Genomic DNA, 27,500 nt, shown 5'->3' with positions numbered 1-27,500 from the left:
TCATTTCCCTTTTCCCACAGGCAAGAATGACAATTGTTTCAAGAAAATAAAATTACAATTAGCTAGTAACAAAGTTAAAAATCAGCTTCCTTCAGGTGCAGTGATTTACTAAAAATGTATAATTTTCTTGGTTGTCTAGGGACTCACAGTGTGCAGCAGCTCTGGAAATCTACACACGGAGCCCAGAATATAGTACAAAATGAAACAGCAGGAAAGAAATCAGTAAACCCGTCAGGAAAAGTATCGTTAGCAAGTCAAAGGAGTTTAAAGTTAGGACAATGCTTATCTCCCTTCTTTCTTTCTCATTAGCAATATTTTATTTATTTATTTATTTTATTTTATTTTACATTTGTTGACTGGGATAGTCCGACTGCACACAGGTCCATATTCAGTGGATGCCCGGGGAGAAATGCTCCAGATTAACATACATACATAACAAGAGAATAAACAAATGGTACATAATACAGAACATGATATAGTGCGTAGCACTTCACAGCACGTAATAACATAGAAAAGAACAACTCAAGTAACAAAGTTAAGAAAACATTTAAACTAACATAACTTGGTTAGGAAGAAAATCACAACTAGTAATAGGATATAATAGCATACAGTACCATGTTCAAAAGGTAGCAATGTAGGTATTACAGCTATAAGATTGCACAGTAGTTATTCACCCTGGGGAGTTACAGGGGCTACACTAGTTGCCCATATAGTGTGTTTTCAGGTGTTTTTTAAATTGTGTGTCAGAGCTGTTAGAAGTCACATAACTAGGTAGAGTATTTCAAGCTTTAGAAATAGAACAGCTAAAGAGGGATTTCCCATCATTATTATATTTAATGACATTCAGGAGGAGGTTTTGATTACTAGATCTTAAGGTTATAGCAGTAGTATAGGGTTGGATTATATTCTGAAGAGCTGTGATTTTATCAGGGTAGTAATATAACTTATGTACAAGTGACAGTTGATTGTGTTTAAGAAGATGAGGCAGTTCTAACCAGTTTAGTTGTTTGATTCATACACAGTGATGAGTCCTGTGAGAGGACCTGGAAGCAAACCTGGCAGTCTTGTTGTAGCAATATTCTAGTTTGTTTAGGTCAACCTTCCGAAGATTAGTTAGAACAGGGGAAGCATAGAAGAAGGTAGATAAGAGATGTGTCCTTGCAATTGTGGTTTTAGTATGTTTAGTGAGGAATTGTTTGTTATGATAGAGGAGGCCTAGTTTTTTGTGTATTTTATTGATAGTTTGGGATATGAGGACATCAAATCTGAGGTGGCTGTCAATTTCAGCACCTAATAGTTTTGTGTGTGTGGTTTTGTTGTTGGACATTAAGATACATTTTTCACATAAGGGGGGAGATCTACATGGACTGAAAAGCAATTGTTTTGTTTTGTTTGGGTTGAGAATTAGATGGGAGTTAGTGAACCAAGTTTCAGCTAATATAAAACAGTTTTAGGTCAAGGAGTGAAGGCACCATCAAAAGCACCATCAAAAGTGAAGAAATGTATAAATTGCCTAAATAAATACATTTTTTTACTAGTTATGTGAACAGTTAAAATTATTACCCAACAGAAGTGCAGCAATTTAGTAAATTGTTATTAGAGAAGTATGTGTGTAGTATAGTAGGTATGATATTAGATGTTTGTGAACAACAGTAATATCTTACCTGTCATAAATCAATCACTCAATAAATAAATAAATAAATACATACATACATACATACGATGGATTTCATATGATAGAAAAAAAAAGATGACAGCATCCCATTCCTGGATTATAATATTTATGAACCTTTTATTCATTTATTAACTGGGTGCAACCATTAGGCCATAGGGCATATGCCACTTTTCAGAGCAACCTAGACTATAGTCTAGTTAATCGATTTACACAGAGTCATGCATTAGGAAAGTGTAGGCTGACTGAATTAAGCCATGGCCTATACGATGACGTTTGTTAGTAAGTCATAGCTTTCTTACATACAAAATAAAGTCATAAGAATGTCCAAAGAAAATAAACTTTTATTAAACTCATATCAAACTATCAAATTATTTAGTGTCTCTGCAAAGCCTTCATAGATAATATAAGAGAGAAATGTACTTGTTAACACATCATGAACCTTAAGGGAAAAAAAACAATTTGTCTAGAAAGCCCTGGAAATGGCGTTGTATGAAAACAGAGTTTTGTTGAAAGTTCTGGAAATTATATGGTATGAAAAATGTTATATTTTATTTGTTATTTGTTGAACAACAATGTCTGAGTGAGACAGAGCCCTTTTTTAGCAGAGGCCCAGGAAGAAAAGCTCCATAAAAGAACATATCATGTTTATAAAATTAACAATTTATGAGTATAGTTACAGAGAAAGTATAGTGCCAAAAACAATCAACTGGCAAGTAAAAATAATAATGTTAATTAACAAAGAAGAGAGACTGCTGAAGGCAGCTGACAAACTATTTACAGGAAACATTAATATATATATATATATATATATATATATATATATACAATTAGGGAAGGCAATAGTGCAGATATGCAGCTCAGAGTCTGGGAAAAGTCCAAAGGAAAGGAAAAGTGGTTCAGTGAGAAGGAGTAGGGGAGATATGATGGGAAGAGGTGAGAAGTGCAGTGAAGAGGATGAGATTGGAGAGGTCATACAGAGTAGGACTTTGGTGACTTTTAGGGGAAGCTACTGAAACTAATTAAGTATGGGATATGCTGAACCTTTTTTCCTTGGAATATAAATCAGCTGTTATGAAACTACATGACTATATTAACTTTGCAGAGGATAACCAATGCATTTTAATAATTTCAGGTGAAGTGATTGTCAGACTGGTAAAAGGCACTGACCGCTGCAATGGCATACTAGAAGTAAACCTAAACTCCAGCTGGGTACGTGCTTGTAATAATAACTGGTATTATGGTACTGCTGATGCAGTCTGCAAAGAGCTGTTTTGTGGTACTCCTTTTGATATACAAACCAACCTAACTGATGGAGAAGGACAGAATGGAGTTTGGCTGAACAATGTAACATGCAATGGATATGAGACTGCTCTGTCTCAGTGCTCCAGTCAAAAGTGGAGTAATGCGTTCTGTAACTCTGCACAACAAGTTTATATTAAATGCTCAGGTAAGAGATATTAAACTAATAAATGATACACAATGTTTTGAAATAAGCTTTAGATGAAAACTGAATTTTATTATTGTATGTTTTTATATTTTGAAAAAAAAAAAAAAATGACAAGAAAGGTCTCATTTTTTTAGTATTTAACATTGTAGTGCAGGACAACCATGCAAATAGGATTTCACAAGCAATTCATTTTTAACCAGTTATTTCACTTTAATATTTCTTCTTCAATATTACTTTGTTCATTTTTTTTACTTCTATACAATGCACTGATTATTTTCACTTGTAAACATTTGCATTTGTTTTAGTTGTAATAAAAGTGATGAAACTTTTCCCACATGAATCTTGATATTAAACACATTTTGCCAAGTGCTTTTTTAGTTCCATATGCAAAAGTAGGAAAGTAAACTCTGGAAGTTTGCAACTGCAAATGATATATTTATAAACATATTGAATGCAGCATCAAAAGTATTTAAAAGGATGGCAACATGATACAGATCAAGTGTACTGGTGTAGAGGGATACAGGCCTAACTAATGAGTCACGTAGTCTGAATATGTTTACCAGCTTGTAGTTGGATTGGGGAAAATGGGTGTGCCTATCCTGGAAGAAAATGTACATAAAGGAATTGTCCATACCATAATACCTGCATGAGCAGCGGGCTTCAAGGGTTGCCACAGGAGTCGATATTTGGTGAGCCTGCTGTTCTGGTAGTTGTTATTATTCTAAGTGCAGTGGAACATAGATTCCTGTTAGTATAAGTACAACCTCGAGGTCTCCCAAGAAACAAATTACAATGGCCTAGTGATCTAGAGGAGTAACCCTGCTGATCAAAGAGAAATAAATAAGCAAAGAGTACATAAGTAAATAAATAAATAAATAAATTGTGAAGGAGACTGTGGTGGTCCCTGTAATGATATAAGTCACTTGTCCTTCCACCCAAAGGGTTAGGACATATAGGTTCATAGGTTCATAGGTAGGTACTAGGCTATTGGCCCTAGGGCCTATATAAGCCTAGCCAAAGGTACCCTGGCTTTCGCCACCCAAGAAAATTATTTATACAGCCCTCATGGCAAAATGAATGATAGTCCCTCCAGAAAGCAGAATTATCAGCAAATATGGGGGCATCAAGCACCTAGACAAAAACAAGTGTCGCAGATCAGTCATCAGCTCTCTTCCCACTGCACTGTTAACAAAACCTACCCATTAAATTAATACAATTTATATGAAACTTCACCTGAGAATATGTTGCCTGCCATGATGTGAAAACACCGTATCATATCAACTTGGTATACAATTAAATGGAAACAGCCATTAACATTCCCAGAGTTTATAGCATTTGAGTATCCTTGATTCAATGTCAGTGTTTTGTTTTCATACACATTTTGCTTGGATTCCAGGAAAAACATTTGTCTGTTCTTTTTGTTTGGGTGTTGTGCCATTTAAGTCCATCCATACATCTTCAACCTCTTTTCCTCTTTTTGTACATGAGGACAGGGTGTCACTTCAGCATCCTTGTAATCCTTGGTTAAAGTCAGGGTGCCCTACAGGGCTCTGTCCTAGGTCCACACTTGTTTCTTCTTCTTCTTTGGCTTTTCTCAATTAGGGGTTGACACAGCAGATCATCTGTCCGCTCATGATTGGCACTGGAGTTTTACGGTGTTGAGTTGCCTGCCCGCCCAACCTTCCACAGAAGGCACACACATGCACGCACTCATGCCTAGGGCAAATTTAGAGTGTCCAGTCCATCTACAGCATGTCTTTGGGCTGTGGAAGGAAACTGGAGCACCTGGAGGAAACCCACGTGACCACAGTACTCGCACAGAAGGCACTCCAGCCAAGGACCGAACCGAGAACCTCCCATTGTGAGGCGACACATTTAGATTGTATATTTCAGACCTAACTTTTTCATCTGAGGTATTGTACAGTCTATATGCAGAAGACCTGAAATTGGGCAAACTGATTACATGTGTTACAGATAAGGTATGTCTGCAAAATAACTTGATTAAATTGACCATTTGGGCATAGGAGAATAATATACTGATAAATATATAAAAAACTAAGCATATGAGATTTGGTAGGCATACATTGAAAGGGGAATATTTAACACACACACAGTGATGGAAACTGTAGGCTCATTTAAGGACCTTAGTATATGGGTAGATTCAGATATGAGTTTTTCTAATCATATCAACCAATTGGTTAATGATAGTTATTGAACTATAGGTTGCATAAAAAGATTTATAAGGTGTAGGAAATCAAAAATAATGAAGTCATTGTTTGTTAGTTACATTAGACCCAAACTTGAGTATGGAATAACAATATGGAAACCCTATAAGAGAACTAACATGAGTAAAGTGGAAAGAGTGCAACAGAAATATACCTATATTACTTTGTTCATGATATTTTTTATTTCTGTACAATACAATACGATTGTTTTTACTTGTAAACATTTGCATTTGTTTTCATTTTAATAAAAGTGATGAAACTTTTTCCACATAAACCTTAATATTAAACACATTTTGCCAACTGCTTTTTTAGTTCTATATGCATAAATAGGAAAGTAAAATCTGGTAGTGCACAGCTGCAAATGATATATTTATAAAGAGCTTGAATGCAGCATCAAAAGTATTTAAAAGGATGTCAAAGTGATACAGATCAAGTGTACTGGTGTAGAGGAATACAGGCCTAACTAATGAGTCAGGTAGTCTGAATATGTTTACCAGCTTGCAGTTGGATTGGGGAAAATAGGTGTGCCTATCCTGGAAGAAAAAGGTACATAAAAGAATTGCCCATACCATAATACTCTGCATGAGCAGCGGGGCTTCAAGGGTTGCCACAGGAGTGGATATTTGGTGAACCTGGTGTTCTGGTGGTAGTTATCATTGTAAGTGCAGTGGGACATAGATTCCTATTAGTATAAATACAACCTCAGGGTCTCCCAAGAAAAAAAGGACACTGGCTTAGTGATCTAGAGGGAGTTACCCTGCTGATCAAAGAGTAAATAAAAAAGCAAAGAGTACATAAATTAATTAATAAATAAACAAATAAATAAACAAATTAATTAATTAATTAATTAATTAATCAATCAATCAATCAATCAATCAATTAATTAATTAATTAATTAATTAAGACATAAATAAATAAAATGTTCTTGGCTGTAGTTTTAATTTGGTGGCTTTTGCAGTGCCCGCCCCACTGTAGATTTGATCTAGGACACTCCCCCAGTCCAATCTCTTTACCGCATTCTACCTAATAAACCCTTTCTGCACTTGCTTTTAGTCCTTTTTAATTTAATTACATTTTTTCAAACTGTGTGTGGACTAATATTGCTACATACTCAAGTGTGCCAGCTTGCACTGCATGTGAATTGTTTTTACTACTGTTTTTGCTACTTTTCTGAAAAAAAAAAAAAATTGTAAGTCTGTTTCCTACCTTTCCTGTAATTAATGTTCCAGATATAGATTTGCTGTATCCAGGACGGTTTGTAAGCTTCTGAGCCCCCCAAACCTTTCTGTGTTGGAGGGAAGCCTTCTAGCTTATCAGTGGGAGTGGTAAGCACTAGGTAACCTGTCTACCACATAAGGAGTGGTTCTGGCCCAGAATTTGTAGTTATCGGCCGTTTGGGCAGTCTTCCGTCTCTCTCAACTTTCTGATTTGAAAGCCTGCATTTGCACTTGTTTCTGTCCTGTAACTCCTGGGCCCATCTCATTTGCTTACTCAAAAAAAAAAAAAGTATCTTCTTTTACTGTATTTGTGTTTCTTCCTACTTTATTTTGCCTTTGCAACATCTTTAAAGTACTCCGTTGTATTTATTACTGCTTGGTGTAACTCATTCTAAGCCTTTTATTTTAAGCACTTGGGCTTCAGACCAGATGTTTTACATTAAGAAGGTTTGTGGTCTGCACTGTGGTGGCAGAACAGGTAGCTTACATCCTTCTAAGTTGGGAACTGCTGATTGAGGGCTCAGTGTCTGTTATTCTAAAAGTGCTTTAATTCTGGTTTAAGCACTTGGGATTCAGGCCAGTTATTTTACATTAAAAGGGTTTTTGGTGTGCACTCTTGTGGGAGGAGAGGCTGGACTCTGCCCTTCTGAGCTGGGAATTTCTGGTTAAAGGCTTATAGTGCCTGCATATTTGAACTGCTTCTTATTGAAATTGGTACACCTTGTTTGCTGTAGCATAGACTAGATCCAGGCCTGCTGAATCTAGCTTTGTTTGTATAACTTGAGCACTAATCCAGGCATTCTTTAAAGTATTCAATTGTATTTATTACTGCTTGGTAGTAACTTGATTAAAGTGTAGCTATCATTCTAAGTCTTTTGGATTAAGCACTTGGGCTTCAGACCAGTTGTTTTACATTAGGAAGGTTTGTGGCATGCACTGTGGTGGCAGGACAGGTAGCTTGCATCCTTCTAAGTTGGGAAATGCTGATTGAGGGCTCATTGTCTGTTATTCTAAAAGTGTTTTAATTCTGGTTTAAGCACTTGGGCTTCAGGCCAGTTATTTTACATTAAAAGGGTTTTTGGTGTGCACTCTTGTGGGAGGAGAGGCTGGACTCTGCCCTTCTGAGCTGGGAATTTCTGGTTAAAGGCTTATAGTGCCTGCATATTTGAACTGCTTCTTACTGAAATTGGTACACCTTGTTTGCTGTAGCATAGACTAGATCCAGGCCTGCTGAATCTAGCTTTGTTTGTATAACTTGAGCACTCATCCAGGCATTCTGTAAAGTATTCAATTGTATTTATTACTGCTTGGTAGTAACTTGATTAAAGTGTAGCTATCATTCTAAGTCTTTTGGATTAAGCACTTGGGCTTCAGACCAGTTGTTTTACATTAGGAAGGTTTGTGGCATGCACTGTGGTGGCAGGACAGGTAGCTTACATCCTTCTAAGTTGGGAAATGCTGATTAAGGGCTCATTGTCTGTTATTCTGAAAGTATATTAATTCTGGTTTAAGCACTTGGGCTTCAGGCCAGTTGTTTACATTAAGAAGGTTTATGGTCTGCACTGTAGTGGCAGAACAGGTAGCTTACATCCTTCTAAGTTGGGAACTGCTGATTGAGGGCTCAGTGTCTGTTATTCTAAAAGTGTATTAATTCTGGTTTAAGCACTTGGGCTTCAGGCCAGTTTTTTTTTTACATTAAAAGGGTTTGTGGTATGCACTCTTGTGGGAGGAGAGGCTGGACTCTGCCCTTCTGAGCTGGGAATTTCTGGTTAAAGGTTTATAGTGCCTGCATATTTGAACTGCTTCTTACTGAAATTGGTACACCTTGTTTGCTGTAGCATAGACTAGATCCAGGCCTGCTGAATCTAGCTTTGTTTGTATAACTTGAGCACTAATCCAGGCATTCTTTAAAGTATTCAATTGCATTTATTACTGCTTGGTAGTAACTTGATTAAAGTGTAGCTATCATTCTAAGTCTTTTGAATTAAGCACTTGGGCTTCAGACCAGTTGTTTTACATTAGGAAGGTTTGTGGCCTGCACTGTGGTGGCAGGACAGGTAGCTTACATCCTTCTAAGTTGGGAACTGCTGACTGAGGGCTCAGTGTTTGTTATTCTAAAAGTGTATTAGTTCTGGTTTAAGCACTTGGGCTTCAGGCCAGTTATTTTACATTAAGAAGGTTCTTGGTCTGCACTCTTGTGGGAGGAGAGGCTGGACTATGCCCTACTGAGCTGGGAATTTCTGGTTAAAGGCTTATAGTGCCTGCATATTTGAACTGTTTCTTACTGAAATTGGTACACCTTGTTTGCTGTAGCATAGACTAGATCCAGGCCTGCTGAATCTAGCTTTGTTTGTATGCTTGTTGTTTGTTTGCTTGTTATTTCCCTGAAATGCTAATTCCACCTAAAACGTGGATTTTCAGCGCTTCTGTGGATCCCTAGTGATATCTGCATTGCTTACTGTACTTATTTCCTTGTTTCACTTGAAAGAAAGTTACTGTTTATCATTTTTGCATTTAAGTTACCTGTAACACATTGCATTTAAGATACCTGGCACTTGCTCACTAAAGCAATTATCTAAGTCAGCACTAAAAAATTAAAAGCACTACACCCTCACAAATTCCCCTTGAGTACCTTGTTTCCCATTGGCCCTTTTTTTTCAATTATAAAGGAATTCCCAATCCTATTCTAGCATGTCCAGAGGTCAGTTGTCAATCTCCTCTCCGGTCCAGCTGGTGAATCTGGGAATCTTGAGGCAATGTTACAACTGCCTCATGTACACAGACAACCCTTTCCTCCTCCCAACAAATTCCAACACATGTGAGAGATGCAACCATATAGCCATACTGGAGGCAAAGCTCTCTCAACTCAGTACTGGCAAAACCAGTCAGGAGGAGAAGGAAACCACATTCACTACAATTCCAGTCTCACATAGACCTACCACGACAGCAAACCAAACACATAAACACACAAAAACATACTCAGAGGCTCTAAATAAAAATCTGCCTAAGCAGCAGAGACCTCCATAGCAGACACCCAAGCAACCGCTACCCCAAAACAAAACACGTGCAACACATAGCTCACAAAGCCAGTGTGCTGAACACTCACAGCCCTTAAGGCTAAACAACACACCTGATACACTTGTAATAGGTGACTCTATCGGCAGGCACATTGACGTCCCGCTCACCAGGCTGAATAAGGAGAAGGTCACGGTGAGCTGCCTGTCGGGCGCTAGGATCTGCCACATAACACAAGCACTCACGTCACTCCAAGGCAAGTACAAATATGACTCAGTCATTTTCCATGCTGGTGTGAATGACCTGAGACGTACCTCCCTGAACTACATGAAAAGAGACATAGAGGAGCTCTCTCAGCATGTAGCCCAGGCCGGTATGACCCTGACCTTGAGTAGCATCTTACCCTCACCAAGAATGATGCCACAGTATGAAGACAAGATGATCAATTTCAACAAATGGCTTAAGTATTGGTGTCATTCAAAGGGGATCCAGTGCCTGTCAGCCTGGGATGGCATGCTCGACAAAGCCACGATGCTTCGCTAGGGACGGCTTGCACCTCTCAACCCTGGGCTTTCGGATATTGGCAAAGGCTCTTGCTACCCCCATAGTGCCTTTTTTAGGCAAGGCTCAAAAGACAAACCCACCTCCATAGGTATCACAAGGGATAAGAAACTAAGAGTAATGCTACTCAACGCCAGAAGTCTAAACCTCAAGATGCATGCACTCAAAACACTCCTTAGCATGGAGAACCTCGATATCTGTGCAGTAACAAAAACCTGGTTCAAGGCTCCCGAGAGCACCCCAGCACTACCAGATTATACCTCATACCATGCTTTTCGGCCCCAAAACTTGGACCGAACCAGAAAAGGAGGGGGAGTATCAATATTCGTTAAAGGTACCCACACCTCCAGGTTGGTGGAACAGCACGAAGCATCAGAGACTATCCATGTGCAACTAACAGTTGGTAAAACTGCCTTCCAGTTTATAGCCTGCTACAGACCACCCTCCCAAACTCAGGAACCCCACTCAGCCTTCCTGAGAACACTGGAAAATATGAAGGTCTCTCCAAACACCATTATATTGGGCGACTTCAACTACCAAAACATAGACTGGGAGCATTACTCAAGCTCCAACACCCTAGCCCAAAGGTTCCTAGAATTTATAAACTTAAATGCTATGGAACAACTTGTTACCACTCCCACAAGAGAGGAAAACATACTGGACCTGATCATCACCAACATGGGGACTCTATGCTCCAGACCAGAAGTGTATCTCTCACTGGTAAGATCAGACTATAAACTAATCTCACTGGATATTCACATCCCGACTCCACCCCCTGCCCTGAAAACCACAGTGAAAGAATTCCCAGATATGCTCAGAATTAGACCAAAATGACAAAAAATACACCAAACCCACAGACATTGTCAACATCCTAGCTGACAGGTTCAGCGCAACCCCCCCCCCCCCAAAAAGGCAAATATCTATCCCAGCAGAGTGCTGCCCCCCCTGACATCTCAGATGCTCAGGTAAGAGCTGCCCTCTCCAAAGCAAAAAACACAGCATCAATGGGACCAGACGGTGTCCCGGGCTGCATCCTACATGAACTCCAAGAAGAGCTAAACCCAAAGATAAAACTACTGTTCAGTCTCAGCCTTACTACAGGATATATACCCAAACAGTGGCGTACAGCAACAGTGGTCCCTCTCCACAAAGGTGGTGCCTCAATGGATCCTGGAAACTATCGCCCCATAAGCCTGACTAGCTTGGTCTGCAAAGCTATGGAAAGGATCATCATGGACCTCATAAATAAAGATATTGGGACCTACAGACACTGGATCCCACCCAGTTCGGCTTTGTTAAGGGCAGATCCTGCCTCTTAAACCTGGTTGATTTCTTTGAAACAGTCACCAAGGCCATTGATGAGGGGAAAGTGGTCCACACAGCCTACCTGGACCTCGCAAAAGCCTTCGATACAATACCCCTATCAGGCATTATAGGTAAGCTCACCAGCTTAAATATAAACCCCTATGTCACTAGATGGGTTTCAAACTGGCTCAAGGACAGAACCCACATGGTTAGAATTGCTGAAGCCATGTCAGACTCCAAACCAGTTACAAGTGGCATCCCACAAGGCTCTGTCCTGGGACCTCTCTTGTTCGGTATATATTTCTCGGAGGTAGAGGCCAACACAGAAGGACTGTGGCTGACCAGGTTTGCAGATGACTGCAAACTGGGTGCCATAATCGACTCTCCAGCCAACACAAGCATCCTCCAAAAGGGCCTCATAGAAACAGACAACTGGTGCCAGAGCCATTGCCTCAAGCTAAATGCCAAAAAGTGTATAGTCATCCCCTTTGGCAAAAACAAAGTACCCACAAATTACCACATAGGTGATAATCCATTAAGTACAGAAGAAGTAATTAGGGACCTGGGGACCCAAGTTGATAGCAATCTCTCATTTGACAACCATGTGGCCAAAGTGGTTAGAAAAACATTTTATATAGCCCACCTAATCATGAAGGGATTCACATCTAGATCAGGGGAGGTCATCGTGCCTCTTTACTCATCCCTCATCAGGCCCATAATTGAGTACAATGCCCCTTTTGGGATGTACCTTACAAGACACCTGCAGCAACTGGAAAGACCCCAAAAGTACCTCACCAAGAGGATCAAAGGGCTTAAACAGATGCCATATGCTGCCCGGTTAAAGAACCTCCAGCTCTACTCAGTGGCATACCGCCTGCTCAGAGGCGATCTGTGCCTGATGTATAAAGCCATGTCCAACCTGGAATTAATGGACATGCTGCACCTCAGGAAATCCAAATCCCATCGAGCTACGCGCTCGAGAGACTTGAACCTCAGCACTGAAATAAATAGGACATGCTGGAGGGACAGATTCATAACCCAGAGGCTCCCTTCACTCTGGAATAAAATCCCAGTCCAGGTTAGGCAGAGTCCCTCATTGACTCTCTTCAAGAGGAATCTTGATGAGTGGATGGGAGATCGTAGGTTTACCTCGGGTATCTCTTCTGTGTCACCGTTAGACAGAGGCACAGTATACTAACCTCGAAAAAGGGCATAGCAAAATTAATTTAAAATGGGTGGCGAAAGCCAAACACACTCTGGCTAGGCTTATAAATGCCCTAGGGCAGATAGCCTAGTATGAACCTATGAACCTAAATAAAATAAATTGTGAAGGAGACTGTAGTGGTCCCTGTAATGATATAGGTCACTTGTCCTTCCACCCAAGGGGTTAGGACATATCAAATAATATATGACCCTCACGTCAAAATGAATGATAGTCCATCCAGAAAGCAGAATGATCAGCAAACATGGGGGGGCATCAAGCACCTGGAAAAAGTAAAACGTGTCACAGATCAGTCATCAGCTCCCTTCCTACTGCACTGTCAGCAAAACCTACCCAATAAATAAATACAATTTATATGAAACTGCATTTGAGAATATGTTGCCCACCATGATGTGAAAACACTGTATCATATCAGCTTGGTATATTGTTAAATGAAACCAGCCATTAACAATCCAAGATTTTGTAGCATTTGAGGATCCTGGCTTCAATGTCAGTGTTTTGTTTTCCTATACATTTTGCTAGGATTCCAGGAAAAGCATTTGTCTATTCTTTTTGCTTGGGTATTGTGCCAGTTCATTTTATAACTATAAAGTCCATGCATCCTTCCTCAACCCCTTTACCCATTTTTGCACATGGGGTGTCACTTCAACAATGACAATCATCTAGAACAAAGCTTTACACTGATGGGTGGCTAGCCCTGCCATGGTAATTCAACCAGACTATACACACACACACACACACACACACACACACACACACACACACACACACACACACACACACACACACACATGCACACACACACACACGGACACACGCACACACACCTGGAGCCAATTTACAGTGTCCATTCCACCTGCTGCATGTTTTTGGAATGTGGGAGAAAACCGGAGCACCCAGAAGAAACCCACAAATACAAGGAGGACATGCAGACTACACTCAGAAGGTACCCCGGCTAAGAATCGTACCAGGGAACCTCTTGGGCATCTATGCTAAATGCTGTACCACTGCACCACCCAAATAGTTTATAATTACTAAGTGCCATTTGGTTAAAGGTACAAGGGATGCAATTCTATGCAATGACTGCGTACTGAACACATCCATTTACCACTTGTTTACTTTTTGCTAAGAAAAATATTGTACATACTATCTAAACTACTGTTTTAATTGCAGTGTTCCCCTCTAATCTGATTGTTATATCATGAAAACATGCAGCATGTAAAAATTCCTTCACCCTCCCCTGATATTGACCTGGATTCTCCTTAACCCCAACCGTAGCCTAATTAGCTCAATTGACCATTACTTTTCTCACAGCAGTAAGAAGTAAGATGTAAGAAGTAAGGCTAATACAGCCGTAAAAAGTAAGGCTAACACAATGAATTGACCACTGTTTTTCAAACTGCAGTTACTGTCAGATTAAAATAACTACCTGGAAAAGCCAACACTTACTTGGACAGTATTTAGACATTTTACTTTCTGTGTCATTGATTTACCTAAGGTTATTCATTGATTATTTATTTTTCCATTTTTCCCATCACTGTCATGGGTCAGCATGCTCCATTCTCCTACCCTACCCCCAGTTCTCCCCCACACCCATCTAAATTTATACTGAAACCCTTAATTTCCCCTCCCCTTCCTTCCATGTCTTCCTGTTCTATCCTTTCAGTCAACACTTTCACCCACCCTCCTTACAACTCCTCCTCCAGCTACACACCCTTACCAATCAAAACACTCCCTATAATTCCACTCCTCTTCCCTTCTCACCTTGCTCCACCCACAGTGCTTCACAACCTTACTGTACATCACAAACACTGTATTCTCCATTTCTAAAACTTATCCTTACCATAACACTCCCATCAGCAAACTCAAATCCAGACATCCCACCTTTTTCCTTTTCCTACATTTCTTTAAAATTTCCACCACTCTTACATTCTCACACTGCCTAACCATGTTATTCATCATGTCACCTGTCCTTTTCTTCCTCTACTCTATCACCTGCCCTCCTATCAAACTGAACTATCTCCCACAAACTTACCTCCTATACTAAGTAACCCACTCAGAAACTTAGAAAAATCCTTTAAGTTCAAAATAGTCTTCCAGTCCTCACACCTTCTCAAAACTAAGCCTAAATACTACACCTGCATACACTTCATCAAAAGTTTATTCTTATCTAGAGATATCTACCCCAGCCCTGGCCCCCACTCCTCTTCCTCTTATGACACCTTCCCCACCCCCACCTCCCCCACATCCCTCATTTTCTACCAAGTGCCCAACCTTTTACTCATAGAATATTCACAGGATTATCAACAAAGTCAGTAAATTTCATTCATGGATTGCCCAATACTCACCCGACATAATTATTCCCACCCAAAGTTAGCTCAAACACCACATTTCTCATAACAAATCCCCCCTGGTACAATATCATTCGCTCAGACAGGGTCCACAAAAATGGAGGAGGTATAATTTATTCTGACCAACTTAGCCTGTCTTCCTTATCATTTCACTCCCCACATTTCACCCTGCAGAACTTTTCCTAGTAAACTGCAAACTTAAAAACTTAACAATCTGAAAAGACGTATGATCACTGCAATATATATCCCTCCAGGTTACAACATCCCCATTCTTGAGCATGTTCTCTCCTGGATCACTCACTACATATCTTATAAAACAGTAATTCTTGGAGACATTAATATTGATTGGCAAACCTTGACCACTGACTCCCCTAACTATAGTGTAAATGCCCACAACTTCACACAACTAATTTCAACCACAACCTACTACAGCAAACCTACCAACTCCAGCTCTATCCTTGACTGGATCCGAGTATTCAATCCAAACTTGTATCACAACCTCAACACATTCTATAAGTGACCACCTTCCCACATGCTTCCAAAGATACTCCCCTCAACATATTAGGCCACACCAAGACAAAGAGTGCCATAGTCTCACCAACTTTAACCCTGAAAAGTTCAACAGCAGACTATCCTCTATAAAGTGGTTCTTCCTCTTAAACCTTCCTTTTGAGGAAGCTGTACAAAACTTTTACTGCATTTTTCTAGACATTATCAGTTCCCTGCTCCCATTAGGAAAATCAGAGTGAAATATCGCTTTGCACCTCAGCTTTCTCACTCTACTTGCTCTGTTTTGTACAAGAGGGATAATGGCTGGAAAAATGGCTAAAAACAAAATCCACCATCCACCTCCAAACCTGTAAAGAACTCTGAAATCTCACTAAAAACATGTCAGTTATAAGAAAAACAAAACTTCTGCCTTAATCTTCAAACAAACCATCACACCAATCCTAAAAAATTCTGGTGCAGCATAAAAAAAGATTCTGTACCTTGGTAGCCCTACTATACCTAACCCTTACCTCAGTAGTTCTCCCCTAGAAACCTCTGCAATCATTAACTCTTATTTCATTTAATCCAATAGCAAACTAACCGATAATAGTCACACACCCAATCTTACTACTCCTCCATCTCCCTTAGGCCTTAGAACTACTGTTTCACTCAAACCTGTACCTACAGCCTACATTAAATGTCTACAAAACAAACTGAAGCTGTTCGTCCCCTCAGCAGATATTGTATCACCAGTCATCCAAAAGCTATCTGCTAGCTTAATAGCCTACACCATCTCTATCCTCATAAACCAGTCTATCCATGAACTACAGTCCCCTCTATCTACAAACAATTCTTCACTATACCATCAATAAAGGAGAACACTCCATTAACCTCTCATACTACAGGCCCATAGCCATTCTGTCCCCCCTCTCAAAAATGCTGGAAAAATGCATATGCAAACAGCTCCTTGACAGTTCTTCTTCAGGAAGATCTACTCATTGCTACCCAACATGGCTTCCACCCTAGTCCTAGCATAACTACTGCTATAATCTTCTTCATTCATACTATGTGTCAAGCTAGAGAGAATAATGAACTGGTTTTCTTTGTATTTTTAGATCTCTCCAAAGCCTTTAACACTGTATCTCACCACAAAATCCTCTGCAATTCAAATAATCTTGCACATCTCCGTGCTTTAACCCAAAACTCCTTTAACTTCATCAAAAGATGACAAACTGACAATCAAGTAATACTAAATCCTCCCAAAAAACCCAAACTTCTTTTATTCCTCTCAAAGTCTGTTTTACATCTTAAATCTTCATTCACCGTCACATCCCTTGGCAACAGTGCTATAAACACAAAGTTGCACCAAGCTGCAGGGCTCTATCATAGACGGTCAACTAAAATTCAATCTTCATGTCCAAAATTGCAGAAAAAAAGACTCACCAAAAATTGGGTTTGCTCTATAGAAACAAAAAATTTCAAAGTAAGGACTCCATGCTTTCCCTAGTCTGGGCCTACCTTCTTCCTAGTCTTCTTTATGCCTCTCTGATCTTAACCAATTCACAATCCTGCCTAAGATGTAAACTCAGACTCTTGTATAATGAAGTCACTTAGTTCACTGCTAACCAACCCTACAAATTACACCACTGTATTTCTCTCAAATCCTTAAACTGGTTTAAGATCCCCCACCAGCTGCTACTATCTCAACTGCCCCTTATTTACTCCATTATTAACAAACCTTCTGGTGATGTATAAACTATACACTGAAATTAATGCCAACAGAGTTTATAGTAATTTAGATGAAAACTCAGGCATGGGGATAGAACAGAAGGATAATAAGTTGCAACTGGGCTCCAAGAAAACAACAAAGTGCAAAGACTTCTCATCTTCCTTTTGTAGGTAATTTAGAACTCTATAGTTTGTCAGATGAGGAGCTGAAAGCACAACTACAAGTGGACAAAACTTTCTCAGATGAAATAAGAATATCATTTTGTCTTGATCAATGTGCAAAAGTAACATTTAAAGCAGGAAAGCTGCAGCACCAAGAAAATATGTCCGGGACAGAAATGTGATATAAAGGAATTTGAGTAGGAGTGAATGTATAAATATTTGAGAAATGAGGAAGGGTTGGCAATAAAATATGAACAAATACAAACAAAACTCAGTAAGGAATATTTTATAAGACTAAAATGAATACTAAAACAGCCCTAGCATCAAGGAACAAAGTCCAAGCTATAAACCAATTTGCTTTTCTTGTTCTAACTTAGAGTTTTAGAGTGATTGACTGGCCCAAAAGATATTGGATCAATTGGACAGAAAAACAAGAAAAATGATTCATGCTTATCAAATAACTTATAAAAATCAGTGTATACCAAGATTATATGTTCCCCATTCAGAAGGAGGTATAGGCCTACTTGAAATTGATTAAATGTTTAGATCTCCCACTGTATGACTGCATACATACCTGCTGACCTCACAAAATCCTAGCACAGTGAAAGTTTGAAAACATGAGTAGAACAAGTCTAAGGAATCTTCCATGCTTAGTTAAGCAGAAGCATATTGGTGTCAAACAGGAATGGAAATCAAACTAGAGTTCAACATCAGGCAGCAACTGAATGTGCCAAAAAACAAAATAAAGAATATAAGGAGAAGGACCAGCTGAGAAGGCAAGAAATGTGGAAAAAGCATAAATGTAGTTGTAAGTGCAGAAAACTCTTGAAACCATCTCATGCCAATCAGGATCTGATACAGGAATGGTTAAGGAGAGGCGAATTTAAACCAAAAGATAAAAGGTTAGTATTGGCGGCCCCGGATAGTGGACTACATACACATTGGTTTACAAAGTCCATTGAACATGTGGGAGAAAGAGACAAATGCAGATTTCGTAAAACAGAATTATAAACAGTTGCATATCTTATGGCTGGGTGTGATACATAAAAGCAGAGGGCCTGTATACTAAAAGGCATAATAATGTGGCAAGACTGTTGCATTGAGAATTATGCAAACATTACAATGTTGAAGAAAGTGAAAAGCATTGGAAATATGAGCCACAAAGCATTCTAGAGAATGCTGAAGTTTATTTCACATGGGATTACCCGTTACCAACGGTTCCAAAAACAGAAGCAAGAAAATCAGATCTAGTAGTCCTTGAAAAGAAGACAAAAGTAGCATCGATCACGGAAACTGCTACACCCGGTGACTACAGTGTCTTATGTAGAGAGAGAGATACAAAGTCATAAAATGCAAGGATTTGTAGGCAGAAACAAGGGTAATGTAGAAGAAGGATACCCAGGCAGTTCCATTAGTAAAAGAGGTAGTGGGTCTCATACAAAAGAATTTACAGTTTTATTGAGATATGTTATAAATAGTTCCTGGAACTGAAATTTATATTTAGTCTTCACAGTTTATGTTCTACTAGTAACCCGAAAATTAAGTTGGTATTTACTTAAACAACTAATTTCCTTTATTGTTTCCAGTGGACGTTTGTTCGTAGTTTGTTCGGATCAGCAGTTTGTTCTTTATAATACAGTTCATCTCTTTATTGAGATATGCTACCAATACATATAACTCCATAATAATTGCTGAAGGACTCAGTTCTGGGTATAATGCAAGCGCTGAAAAGAGACATCAAATATTGAAACAATGGGAAACAAATGCAGCTTACAGTCTTAAAATGTAATTAAATGCAATACGTTATTCAAGAAAGCAACAGTGATGCACTTAAATAACTTGAAGCAGTGGATTTTTTTCAAGTTAACTACTTATCACAGCCAACATATCACTAGATGCAGTAAATGCACAGATTACTACACAGGTGAGGATGACAAGCATTGCTGAGCTCTGTGGTAATGGGCTAAGAGTGCTCAAACTCACCACATTTATAGAGAAAATGTTTGAGTGGGAGCTGGGGAAGACACAAGCTCAAAGATCAGGGGAAAACCTGCAAAGCTACAAACACTGGAATGCAACTTTAAACAGGCAAATGATAAGCAGAAGGAAATCTCTAGTAGGAGAACTTGAATGGGAGCAGCTATAGAAGCACAGACACACACATCCCGCAGTAAAAACAGTATAATGTCAGTATAATGTCACTTTTGCAACCCCACTACATAAGGCACCAGACCAGGCAAAAATGTAACAGTACACTGCTTATGGGAAATTGCAGTAATAAATGAGGCCAAGATCAAGCAGTATTTCACAATTCTCCCACACTTGTGAATAAAACAACAAGACTAAGGCCCCAAACCAAGTTCAAAATACAATCAGCTAACTTTTTTAACCAGTAATACTTATGGAGATAGAAGTGCAGTGCAGTGCAGTGTATAAATGATGCTCAGGTCTTACAGTTATTAACAATTCTCCCAAAATTTCAAATCAAACTACAAAACTAAAGTTGCAGAATAAAGTAAAAAAATGCAAACAGATAAGTACTTTGGCTAAAACACAGAAAAATGCAAAAAAGTACAAAAAGATAAATAAATAAATAAATAACAGAATCACCACACAGGTGCAACTGACATCTCTTTTCATCTCTTTTTGAGGAAAAGCTCATTTTCTATAGTTTACAGCTTTTCATTCAACTCAGTGTGGAGTCTTAAATTTCCTCTGTCTGTGGGGGTTAACAAGAGTTGAAACACACCCTCAAGGAAGACATCGTAAGATTCAAACTTAGTACTAGGACCTAAACCACTGTGCTACAGAACCACACAAAGGTCAATACTAGGCTATCAGTTTGCAGGCTGTTATACGTAGTCAATAACCTAAGGTTGGAATCAAATCCTGCATTTATGATGTAAAGAGCTTAACCATTATACCACACTTTACTTCTAAAAGATGAAACAACTGGTCTGCAGATTATTACAAGCTTAGCCAGTACTCCAAGGTCAGAATCAAACTCTGTACCTTGTTTTGTGATAAAGACCTTGATCATTATTCCAACCCTCCCCCTAAAATCTCCACTTGCTACAAGCACTCCTAACCCTAAAAAAATTAAAGTTAAAGGACTTGCTCAAGGTCACATGGTTGGCAAATGAAGGCCGAGGATATCAAATTCTGTGCCCCAGACACTACAGTTTACAACCTTAACCTTGCATGGCAGCTGTTATGATGCTTAAAGAAAAAAAGTCATGACACAAAGGAGGTTCTTCATGCTCACAAGTTTTAAAGTAGTCTTTCATTCATATTCATATTTGCAACGTGGTTGTTAGTTTAAAAAATCAACTTTTTGTGCCATCTGTGGGACATTTTTATTTAACTCTGAATAGCAGCAAACTTCATGTAAGTGCACTTAAACACCATCAATAACACGTGTATGCCATAAATAAGCTATACAACAGAAGGAGGAAGCTACTACATGATAGAGCAACATCCTAAAAAGGGAAGGCATCTCTGATCAGTACTAGCAAGAAACTACGATCCCTCATAAAATAATCTAAGGCCAGCTTCAAAAGAAAAATTGCACAAGATGCTAAAGATAATCACAAGGCCTTTTTTAGTTATGTCAGGAACCTGGGTGGCAACTCCCAGATATGCTCTGAGTTAGTACAAAATGACAAAAAATACACTGAACCCACAGACATTGCCAACATCCTGGCAGACAGGTTCAGTGCAAACTTCTCCACCCCCCCCCCCCAGAAGAGCAAATGTCTATCCCAACAGAGTGTAGCCTCCCTGACATCACAGATGCACAGGTGAGAGCTGCCCTCTCCAAAGCAAAAAAACACAGCATCAATGGGACCGGACGGTGTCCCGGGCTGCGTCTTACATGAGCTCCAAGAAGAACTGAACCCTCACATAAAGTCATTGTTCAATCTCAGCCTTACTACAGGATATGTACCCAAGGAATAGCGTACAGAAACAGTGGTCCCACTCCACAAAGGTGGTGCCACAATGGACCCCGGAAACTATCACCCTATAAGCCTGTCTAGCCTGGTCTGCAAAGCTATGGAGCATATCATCAGGGATCTCATAAACATAGACATTGGGATTTCCAAACACTGGATCCTACCCAATTTGGCTTTGTTAAGGGCAGATCTTGCCTCTTGAACCTGGTCGACTTCTTTGAAACAGTCACCAAGGCCATAGATGAAGGGAAGGTAGTCCACACAGCCTACCTGGACCTCGTAAAAGCCTTCGACACAAAACCCCACTCGGGCATCATAAATAAGCTCTCCAGCTTAAATATCAATCCCTATGTCATGAGATGGGTTTCAAACTGGCTCAGGGATAGAACCCACATGGTCAGAATTGCAGGTGCCATGTCAGACTCTAAACCAGTTACAAGTTGCGTCCCACAAGACTCAGTCCTGGGACCTCTCTTGTTCGGTATATATTTCTCTGAGATATAGGCTAACACAGAAGGACTATGGCTGACCAAGTTCACAGATGACTGCAAACTGGGTGCCATAACTGACTCACCAACTGACACAAGCATCCTCCAAAAGGGTCTCACAGAGACGGATAAATGGTGCCAGAGCCATGGGCTAAAGCTAAATGCCAAAAAGTGCATAGTCATCCCCTTTGGGAAAAACATAGTGCCCGCAAATTACCACATAGGTGGTAATCCATTAAGTACAGAAGAAGTAATTAGGGATTTGGGGACCCAAGTAGATAGCAATTTCTCCTTTGACAATCACATTGCCAAAGTGGTTAGAAAGACCTTCTATATAGCCCACCTTACCACGAAAGGGTTCACATCTAGATCAAGAAAGGTCATTGTGCCCCTCTACTAATCACTCATCAGGCCCATAATTGAATACAATGCCCCATTTGGGATGTACCTTACCCGACACCTGCAGCAACTGGAAAGACCCCAAAAGTACCTCACCAAGAGGATCAAGGAACTTAAACAGATGCCCTATGCAGTTAGGCTAAAGAAACTCCAGCTCTACTCAGTTGCTTACCGCCTCCTCAGAGGTGATCTGTGCCTGACGTATAAAGCCATGTCCAACCCAGAATTAATGGACATGCTCCACCTCAGGAAATCCAAATCCCTTAGAGCTACACGCTCCAGGGACTTAAACCTCAGCACAGAAATAAATAAGACATGCTGGAGGGACAGATTCATATCCCAGAGGCTCCCCTCACTCTGGAAGAAAATCCCAATCCATGTTAGGCAGAGCCCCTCAATGACCCTCTTCAAGAGAAATCTTGACGAGTGGATGGGAAATCGTAGGTTTTCCCCTGGGATCTCTTCTGTGTCCCTACTAGACAGAGGCACAGTCAACTAATCTAAAAGGGTGGTGAAAGCCAAACACACTGTGGCTAGGCTTATAAATGCCCCAGGGCAGATAGCATAGTATCAACCTATGAACCTATAATGCATTTCTCTTTTGAATGGCAAGACTGATTTTAAACAAAACATTTTATTTTGCTACTGTCATGTTTGAAATGGCATTCCAAGCTACTTTTAAAACACATTATTGGTTGTTCTATATAAATGTTTGTAGTTGCCAAAATAAGGATAGGGGAGAATGAGACAATTCATTCTGTTAAGAATATAGCTATTGCCATTAATATGCAATCATCCTTCACACCCATTCCAGTTTACCAAATGTCAGTGTGAGTTTAGCTGTTAAATGGAGCACCAACTACAGACTCTGCTGTCGTAGGTCTGAGTAAGATGGCTGGGTCCTTGTGGAGCCAGCAAGGGTATGACAAGAGTATGGGGATGAGCTTGGTCACTCATCCTGGGTCATAATTCTCTCTGCTTGAACCTCACCTGTAAGACAGAAACATGGTAGCTTCCAGAATTTGGGGCTTTAAAGATGCAGTCTGTCAAGGAGCTTGTGCACTCTAATTAATGAAAGCTAGCGGTCAGGAAAGGGCAAATAGTCTATTCTGGCATTACAGACAACCGTACAGTTTCAGCATGTAGTAGGAAGTAGTGTTTAGTGCCACCATTTCCCCAGTAGATACCAAGAATGATGCATTACTATGGACCATTTCATATATCTCTCCAACATGTCAATTGAGGATATGCAACCCAGAAATGGCCTCCTCAGAGAGTAGCTCCTTGCTGGACTTTTTAACTAGGTAGTAAATAGAGCTGCTGATAGTAAACAGATAGACTCTGTTGTTTTTACATGGGAAAAACAAAGCCGAAATATTGTGTGTGTGTGTATGGGGGGGGGGGGGTTAAAGATAAAAATTATACAAAATACTGCATATGTTCTACACATCAAAATAAATTTAAATCAATAAATACATAAGACATTTAATGTAAATATATTTTTGCTCAAAAGTCACTAGCCACTTAATTTTAGCTTATTTTTTAACATCCATATCAGACATTTACATTTTATGTTGATGTTACATTTGAACTAAAAATTTAAAGAACTAAAGAGTGTAATAATGCACAGAAATTACATTTTTTCACATAGAAGGAACAGATTATAAGGATAACTGCTTAGCAGAACATTCTGCCATAAGGCATGTATCACATTTATATGTAATCATCTTAGAATTCAGTTTATGGCAATGTTGTTCTCAGACTTCCTTTGCCACTACATAATGTTTTACTTTTTCATTTTACTTATTTATTTTTTGTTCACAGGTGAGCAAAGAATAACCAGCATACAATTTTCAGAACAAGATGGTTACTGTTCAGGCAAAGTCAAATTTGCTATGTCAAGTCGTTTTTATTATCAAAACACACCTGTAGTTGAATGGGACATTAAGGATGCAAACACCGCATGCAGACAGATGAGCTGTGGATTTGCTATTGCAGCATCAACTAGATTGGAATATGGACGTGCGTCTACATGGTTGGATATTCATTGCAAAGGAAATGAAAGTTACACAGATAATTGTCCTTTCTCAGCCATTGATTCTAATGGAACTCGATATGGAAATATACCATACGTTAAGTGCTCAGGTAAGTACTTTTTACAAAGAGAATAACTTTATGTAGTACACATGTTGGTTTAATGGGTAAGGTGTTCACCTTACAGATGCAAGGTGCAAGATCTAATTCTCACATTGTGTAATTGACTAGGCTTAAATGACCCACAAGGGCAATTAGCCTAGTACTAATCTGTGAATTGCATGTTTAAAAAAAGGTACAACCTGAAATACTTTTTTTATTAATTAAGTAAGCCCACAGGAAAAAATGACTCTTTAGGTGGACCTGGGAGCTTTGTCTGTTTAGGCTGCATGCTCAGAGTCACACAATGGTCAAGTGGAATCAAACCTTGGACTACAGGAATCAGCTTATACCCTTAACTCTTACATTAACTGCCACATTCAGTTATTGTAACAGTATTTAACAAAAGAAAATACTTTTAGATTTTAACAATAATGACAAGACATAGTGTATCTGTTGATCTCCCTGACATTACTCAATAGTATAGAACAAGGTATAGTGCTGATTAAACTCAAAACATGAAACAACATCCTGACTGTTTAAATTAAATCATTATTTCTTTTCAGCAATTTGGTGTTCTTTAACAAGTCCTGTAAATAGTCTGTCATTATTTTGTAATTTATCAGAATACAATTAATTAAAATCCTTAAATATTAAAGAAAAGTCTACTCCTTGGCCTTGGTTTCCTCCAGACAACTGTGCAGTTGCTGGAACTACATGGAGCTAGCTTGAAATAATATTCATACTTTCACAGATTCGTATATTAATACATACACTGTGGCTTTTTAAACATCTTACCATTTAATACCTTGCTATTATTCTGTCTCAGGCCACACCTCTTTTTTCCCAGGAATGTCATATCAGTCAATGCCAGAGTAAATTTATGAAAACTCATCCAGTCATCTAGGCTATGCTTAAAGGAAGATATTAAGTCCCACTGCTTAACATGCAGGTGAAGTTTATTCCAAAGTTTAAAGAGGTTCTGTTTTATAAATATTTCACTCCACCATGACTTTTCTGTTGGTAAATATTTAGATCCCTAGTTCTTGTAATGGTGAAGCCACATTACCTGACAAAAATAACAGAAGTACAGGACATTGGTATCTGTAATGACATAGAAAGCTAGAGGAAGAGGTATCCACTCAGAAGTCTGTAATACATTGAATAAAGGTATAGAGCTTCAAACTTCTCTTTATAGCTCAGGTACTTTAGGCCCATGATCATTTTGGTTAAGAACCTTCAAATTCATTCTGATTGGCAGAGGACATTACCACCAGGTTTATTTGGTTATACTAACAAATTGTTGGATAAAGTAAAAACAGAACTGAGGCAAACTTCCAGGTTTGTAACTTTACAATATATAGGTAAACAAGATGTCATGAGCCCAGATTTGGAGAGACTTATATGTAGTTATGGCTCCAATTCTTTTTTTTTTTAAATAAAAAAATGTTATTAAGAAATGTTGGGTGGCACAGTGGCACAATGGACAGAGCTGTCACCTCACAGCAAGATTTTTTCCAGTCCACTTCTTAGCTGTGCTTTCTGTGCAGAGTATGCAAGTCCTACCTATGTTCATGTTGGTTTCCTCCTGCATTCCAAAGACATGCAGAAGGTGGAGTGGACACTCTAAATTGGCTATAGGTATGAATATGCATGCAAGTGTATGATAGGAAAGAACAACTGTGGCAGGGTTAGCCATCTAGTGGTGTGGTCCTTGGCTGTAGATGATTGTCACTGTGGAAGTGAAACCCCAACCCCATGTGCAGAAACAGGAAAAAGGGGTTATCTATGGAATGGATTTTGAAATGCTGGCATTGCATTACAATGGGTCAATTTTTGAATCAATGGTTATGTGAAGAAATAACATTTGGTTATAGGAAAGGTAAGCTGTTAAAGCAATATTTTTCCTATATAAAACAGGAGCCATGAAGAAGGATATGCATAATTGACTATGGGGTTGTTTACCATGTGGAACTTGTTTAGATTGTCAGCATGCAATTAAAATTAAACATTCCACTTCAGTTAACACCACCAGAATGCATGAAATTAGGAAATTCATTACACACAGCACTCCTCAGATTATATATCTAATAGCATACCAGTGTGGACATCCTTATCTGGGCCAAACATATCTTCATTGGAAGCACAGAAGAGCTCTTCATTTATGCTAATTAAGATGTAAGACATATAGGAGTCCATTAGACAAACATCTTTCACAGCATCCATCTCCAAGCTTTTCTTTTACTGATGTAGACAAAGTCACATATGTAGACATAAAGACAGAGAAACATGAAATACTGGCTCTCTGGAAGCACTCCTCTCCCTGTAAGATATTGACATCTGTGCAGTCACAGAAATCTGGCACAAGGCTGCAGAAAGTACCCCAGCCTTGCAATGCTACAATGCCTTTCACAATTTCAGTCAGCAAATTGAAGGCGTGAGAATCAAAGGAGGTGGAGTATCTATCCTCATTAAGGATAACTACACCTCAATACTTGTTAGACAAGAAAAGTGTGTGGAGCTACTTCAAGTCCTAATTACCATACCCACACAGCTTACTAAGACCTACTTGTGACAATTAAGATACAACCTAACACCCTAGTTATGGGTGACTTCAACTATCCTTCCATTAACTGGGAAACTTATATGAGCTCAAACTCACTTTGACAAAAATTCTGACACTTTGTTAACTCAAATGCCCTGGAACAAATAGTGGACTATCCCACAAGGGGCTCCAATATTCTAGACCTGGTCATCACCAATATGAGTAGTGTAGGGTCTGCACTGATTAAATCCAACCATAAATCACTCATGTTTGAAGTAGCAAGAGCACCAGAACTCCCCAAAGGAAGGTTAAAGAACTTCATCAATGATAATTATACCCTCCTAATGAAAGGTATAATCAGCTTCCAAGCTCCAGTTTCCACAGATGGCATTGACAGCTATACTAATGTATACACTGATGCCCTGTTTAAAAATCTGCACAAATGTATAGACACAGCCATGACAGAAATTATTAAAGCAAGTTCTTCAAGAAAAAAAACAAACCATCCTGATGGGCATCTAACATTAATAAATTATACAATAAGCGAAAGAAGCTGCTGTCTAAAAATACAAAAGTGAAATCCCA

The 27,500-nt window shown here is 39.2% G+C and overlaps 1 protein-coding gene across 1 annotated transcript in view; it reads left to right on the top strand.

The window, feature by feature from the left end:
* The first annotated feature begins 2,707 nt into the window (after positions 1 to 2,707).
* LOC122815622 (deleted in malignant brain tumors 1 protein-like) overlaps positions 2,708 to 27,500 on the top strand; it is a 569,610-nt gene continuing 544,817 nt past the window's right edge. Inside the window, exons 1-2 of the mRNA XM_044088283.1 lie at positions 2,708 to 3,122; positions 24,062 to 24,382. Coding sequence (XP_043944218.1) covers positions 2,708 to 3,122; positions 24,062 to 24,382 — 736 coding nt within the window. The remainder of the gene's footprint in view (positions 3,123 to 24,061; positions 24,383 to 27,500) is intronic.

The sequence above is a fragment of the Protopterus annectens genome, chromosome 1.part1 (genome assembly GCF_019279795.1).
Source record: "Protopterus annectens isolate FY-2018-M chromosome 1.part1, PAN1.0, whole genome shotgun sequence".
Taxonomy (NCBI): domain Eukaryota; kingdom Metazoa; phylum Chordata; order Ceratodontiformes; family Protopteridae; genus Protopterus; species Protopterus annectens.
This window is presented reverse-complemented; position numbering and strand designations above follow the sequence as displayed.